The sequence below is a fragment of the Solanum tuberosum genome, unplaced genomic scaffold (genome assembly GCF_000226075.1).
Source record: "Solanum tuberosum cultivar DM 1-3 516 R44 unplaced genomic scaffold, SolTub_3.0 scf00714, whole genome shotgun sequence".
NCBI classification, from domain to species: domain Eukaryota; kingdom Viridiplantae; phylum Streptophyta; class Magnoliopsida; order Solanales; family Solanaceae; genus Solanum; species Solanum tuberosum.
The window spans coordinates 111071-116755 of NW_006239627.1; the positions used below are offsets into that span (position 1 = coordinate 111071).

A 5685-nucleotide genomic window follows, 5' to 3' on the forward strand; every position below is an offset into this window, starting at 1 on the left:
TAGCCTGCTATTTTCCCTGCCTCCACAAATGCAGCCCTCCATCTCTGAACCTTGTCCATATCATCTTTGTATTGTAAAAATGAATCAGCAAAAGGGGGATTTTGATGGCGCACATCTGATGGAGTCACATCATAGAAAACTGGAATCACTATCAGCTCCAATTCATTTTTACACTTTATGATGTGTGCAAGCTCCTCTAAGCACCATCTTGACGATGCATAGCTTTTTGAAAATATCACTATAGCAATTTTAGACTCTTCTATGGCTTTTAAAAGTTCATCAGAAATTGATTTTCCCGTTTCTAATCGCTCATCATCTTTAAAAATGCGGATTCCACTTTGTTCCAAAGCCTTATGTAGATGACTTACAAAAGTTCTACGTGTATCTTCTCCTCTAAAACTCAAAAAGACATTGTACTTGCAAATTTTGGAAGAAGAAGCATGAGACATTGTTGAATAATATTGCTAAAGACCAACTCTCAGCTTTAGGTATATGGTGAGAAAGTATATTTAATTTGTTCTGCTACTTGATAAAGAGAAATATTTGAAGCCTAACTGACAAAAACTATTGTGAACGCAGAATAATGGGTAAACTTCCAATCATTTTCCTATCTGTCATAAAATTGAACCCTACCTTTTTCATTATTGTGAGAAATTAAAGAGTGAAAAAAGGGGAGTAGACTGACCTGGTAAAAAAGAAAGGAGTTAATCTCATTCTAACTTTTAGAATTTATCGATGAAAGTTATTGAATTTTATTTAATATTAATAAAATCACTCAACTTAGGTCTTTACATCAATAAAATCATTCAACCAAATTCATCATTAAAAAAATTAACATAGATAAAATAAATTATTTTTGTGGTATATTCATAATTAAAATAATAAATAAATAATTCAAAATTACTATTACATTATATAAAATAATAAAAGATAAATTTATCAATTTCATTTGATAAATTGATACTGCTTCATTACTAGTACTTCATTACGAAATTTCAGTGACACACCTTAACTAAACTAAGGTTCTATTACCCCTCCCTCCCACCCAAACTCATTTTGTTTGTAATTTTGTATACATTTTGGCGCAAGTGACACACTTTGTGACTCCACGTAATTGAGGTGCGTGGAAGATGCTTGGATGTCACGTAAGCCAAAAAATGTACAAAATTACAAAAAAATGTGTTCAGGGGTAATATGACCTTAGTTTAATTAAGACGTGTCTCTGAGATTTTAGTCATAGTCTAGAGGTACTTTTGTCTTATCCCTAAAACCTCCTTCTCCAATTTTAGTCATAGTATTTTTATATGATATGTTTTCATTACCCTTGTGATATGTTAGTTTTATACTATTACTCCATATTAAGGGCAAGTTATAATTCTGAATGTAGTTTAAATATAACATATTATCTACATAAAGAAACCAAAATCACATTTTAATTAATTGAAGGTTACATGTATTTATTCATATACAACAATAATAATAGACCCATTGTAATCCCACAAATGGGGTCTGAGGAGGGTAGTGTGTACACAGACCTTACCCCTATCTTGAAAAGGTAGAGAGATTGAAAAGGGGGATTTTGATGGCGCACATCTGATGGAGTCACATCATAGAAAACTGGAATCACTATCAGCTCCAATTCATTTTTACACTTTATGATGTGTGCAAGCTCCTCTAAGCACCATCTTGACGATGCATAGCTTTTTGAAAATATCACTATAGCAATTTTAGACTCTTCTATGGCTTTTAAAAGTTCATCAGAAATTGATTTTCCCGTTTCTAATCGCTCATCATCTTTAAAAATGCGGATTCCACTTTGTTCCAAAGCCTTATGTAGATGACTTACAAAAGTTCTACGTGTATCTTCTCCTCTAAAACTCAAAAAGACATTGTACTTGCAAATTTTGGAAGAAGAAGCATGAGACATTGTTGAATAATATTGCTAAAGACTAACTCTCAGCTTTAGGTATATGGTGAGAAAGCATATTTAATTTGTTCTGCTACTTGATAAAGAGGAATATTTGAAGCCTAACTGACAAAACTATTGTGAGTGCAGAATAATGGGTAAACTTACAATCATTTTCCTATCTGTCATAAAATTGAACCCTACCTTTTTCATTATTGTGAGAAATTAAAGAGTGAAAAAAGGGGAGTAGACTGACCTGGTAAAAAAGAAAGGAGTTAATCTCATTCTAACTTTTAGAATTTATCGATGAAAGTTATTGAATTTTATTTAATATTAATAAAATCACTCAACTTAGGTCTTTACATCAATAAAATCATTCAACCAAATTCATCATTAAAAAAATTAACATAGATAAAATAAATTATTTTTGTGGTATATTCATAATTAAAATAATAAATAAATAATTCAAAATTACTATTACATTATATAAAATAATAAAAGATAAATTTATCAATTTCATTTGATAAATTGATACTGCTTCATTACTAGTACTTCATTACGAAATTTCAGTAACACACCTTAACTAAACTAAGGTTCTATTACCCCTCCCCCCACCCAAACTCATTTTGTTTGTAATTTTGTATACATTTTGGCGTAAGTGACATACTCTGTGACCCCACGTAATTGAGGTGCGTGGAAGATGCTTGGATGTCACGTAAGCCAAAAAATGTACAAAATTACAAAAAAAAATGTGTTCAGGGGTAATATGACCTTAGTTTAGTTAAGGCGTGTCTCTGAAATTTTAGTCATAGTCTAGGGATACTTTTGTCTTATCCTTAAAATAAATAATAGATAAATTTATCAATTTCATTTGATAAATTCCCACTGCTTCATTACTACTCCATTTGATGGATGATAATTTAATCAATTTCTTGTTTGTGTGAATCTCTCGTTTCATTTAAAAATAAAGTGAGGTTCATATATTGTCACGCCCCGAGCCTACACTCTGGGCGGGACTGGCACTCGAAAACCATTGTTGGCCCCAAGCGAACCCTTGGCCTGGCTTACTTACTCGGCGGAAGACAATATTCATACTTAATGGTCAATAACACTTAACTGAACTGAATCATAAGATAACTGAGAATGTTAAAAGCTAAACATTCAACTTGGCCAAAAGTGGCAACCCAAGTCTTAACAATAAGAAATGATACTGAAAAGAGTTGAAGGACTAACATATGACTGTCTATGAAGCCTTTAATAACAACTGAGATAGATGTTGGGACAGACCCTACAACATCCTAATGGACTAAACTAGAAAGCAATGAAATGGATCATCCGGAAGGCAAAGAGACTCACCAACAGACTCTAGACTGCTCACTGGATCAACGATGCGCCGAAAAGCCAATTCTATAGTTACCTGTGTCTGCATCATAATACGATGTAGGCCAACTGATAGCAGTACATTGAATGTACGAGTATGCGAGTTGGAATGCTAAAACAACATAGGCTAGAAAGAATTTGAGAGAAACTGAAGAACTTACCTGGCTCAACTCAACTCAGCATGACTAAACTCATTTCAATATAAAGCAGATTAAAAGCAAGTGCAATATAAAGAAAAGTTATTTAAAAACATGATATAAACTCTGTGTGTATGCAAAGATATAAATAACTCTGAGATGTATTAAATATAATACAATGAACTGATGTATATAAAAATATAATAACTTATGTGGAAGTTTCTCTAATCGACAACCATCACATAAGAGCTATTGTGATGATACAACAATCTACCTCACGCTGCAAGCGTATCCTATACCTGGCCAAAGGTATAGGACCTGAACTGCCTAATGGATCCACTAGTCTATTTCGAAAAGGGTTCATCTAAAAAGTATGACCCATTTCTACCCATGGTGGCTACATGGTTTTATGGAGACGTGAGTTATCTGAACTCATGTCAGCCCCCAATTCGATGCTCAATACTACCAAAATATACCAGCTCTTATGTTTTAAAAACATACTTCTTCTGTGATTTGAGATTAGTGCTCAAAATTTAGGTCAAAGGCTATCTTGGAAATCTCAATTTCCCTGCTTGCTTCATTTAGAAAGCTATAACTCTTTTCTGAAAACTAGCCCGAAGGCTCTTTGAAAATCTCAGTTTCCATTCTTATTTAAATGTGAAAACATTTTAAATCTCGTTGGAAATACTTAGTCCCCATATACTTTTGAAGAAATGAACTTCAAACTTTACTTTTTACTCAACTTGAACTTTAAGTCTTTAAACAAAGTTAAAACATTTGGAAAAGACTTTTGGAAGACTCTAAGAACTCATCTTGATTTGACTCTTACTTTTCTTGACTTTGATCTTAACTTTCCTTGAATTGGATTATGGATTCAAGGTTCATGATCTCATGTTTATGGATGATTTCATGATGTTTGGATGTACATTAGAGTGTTGGAAACAACTAGAAAATGTAGGTACATCACTAAGGAACACGTACTAAAAGGTGGGGAACGAATGGGGAGAACTGGCGTCCCTGGCGCTCTGAGAGGCGCGGGGCGCCAGCCCTCAAACTTCAGAGGGACTGCTGTGGCGCTCTGGCTGGCGCGGCGCCCCAAGCCCTTGCCCAGAAAACTCCGATTTTTCTCCTTCGTTATTCATCTCTAAACCCTCCCAACTTTCATGGTTCTTTCCCCAAACACTTAGGATCAATAGTATCCTCAATATACAACAGATTTAACTCGAAATATTCACCCGGAAACACAAATCAAATCAACAAGAGACTTCAACAACACAACCATCAAGAACTCAACGAATTTTCAACAATGTTCTTCAAGAACTCACCTTCTTTGCATTCAAACAACTTAAATTCGCTGAATTGAAACAAGATTGGCGTGTGGGTGAACTAAACCAACACTATGTGATCTCACATACCTTGTAAGGATCACCCCCGACGAAATCCATAAGCAAAGCTCCAAGAATCGACGAATCTTGAATGCTCTTCTTCTTTTCTCTTCTCTCAAAACCCTAACCCTTTTTTCCAAAAGTGTAAACTGATCTAATTCAGCTTAGACCCCTAATTAATTACCAAAAATGAATTAGAATAAAAGGGTAAGGAAAAGACCAAACTACCCTTTAAAAATCCGGATTGGACTTTCCTCATTTCAACAGCCCAACTTCCAAAGGGTATATCTCACTCATACGAACTCGGAATCGCACAAACTTGGCGGCGTTGAAAAGATAGTTCCAAGAGCTTTCCAACCATCTCTGGAATTACACCTAACTCAACCTGAGCTAGGAGTTATGATCGCTTGAAGTTGACCAAAAACTCACTTTTTCCTAACTTAGCCAAATTTCCAGATTTTCATTCTTTCCAAAAATGACTATTTCCAATTATTAGCTTCTTCCTAGTTATTTCAAATTGCGAGATGTTACATATATCATTACGCCAACTTGGAGAATTTTAGGTTCAAAGTTTGATAAATTTTATCTTTTATCTTGAATTTTATTTCTTCTTTTAGGGATAAGGCACAAGTACCCTTTAGACTATGATCGAAATCTCAGAGACATACCTTAACTAAACTAAGGTCCTATTATCCCCTGAACTCTTTTTTTTTTTTTTGTAATTTTGTACACCTTTTGGCTTACGTAGCACACTCCGTGATTCCACACAGTTGAGGCGCGTGTGAGATATTTGGATGTCACGCAAGTCAAAAAGGTATACAAAATTACAAAAAAAATTGGGTTCGGGGGGGGGGGGGGAAATAACACTTTTTTTTTT

At 34.3% G+C, this 5685-nt stretch overlaps 1 protein-coding gene across 1 annotated transcript in view; it reads right to left on the reverse strand.

Annotated features, from left to right (window-relative positions):
* Positions 1 to 450, reverse strand: part of LOC102588788 (TMV resistance protein N-like) — a 6761-nt gene extending 6311 nt beyond the window's left edge. Inside the window, exon 1 of the mRNA XM_015305193.1 lies at positions 5 to 450. Coding sequence (XP_015160679.1) covers positions 5 to 449 — 445 coding nt within the window. The 5' untranslated portion in view covers position 450. The remainder of the gene's footprint in view (positions 1 to 4) is intronic.
* Between the last annotated feature and the right edge of the window lie 5235 nt (positions 451 to 5685).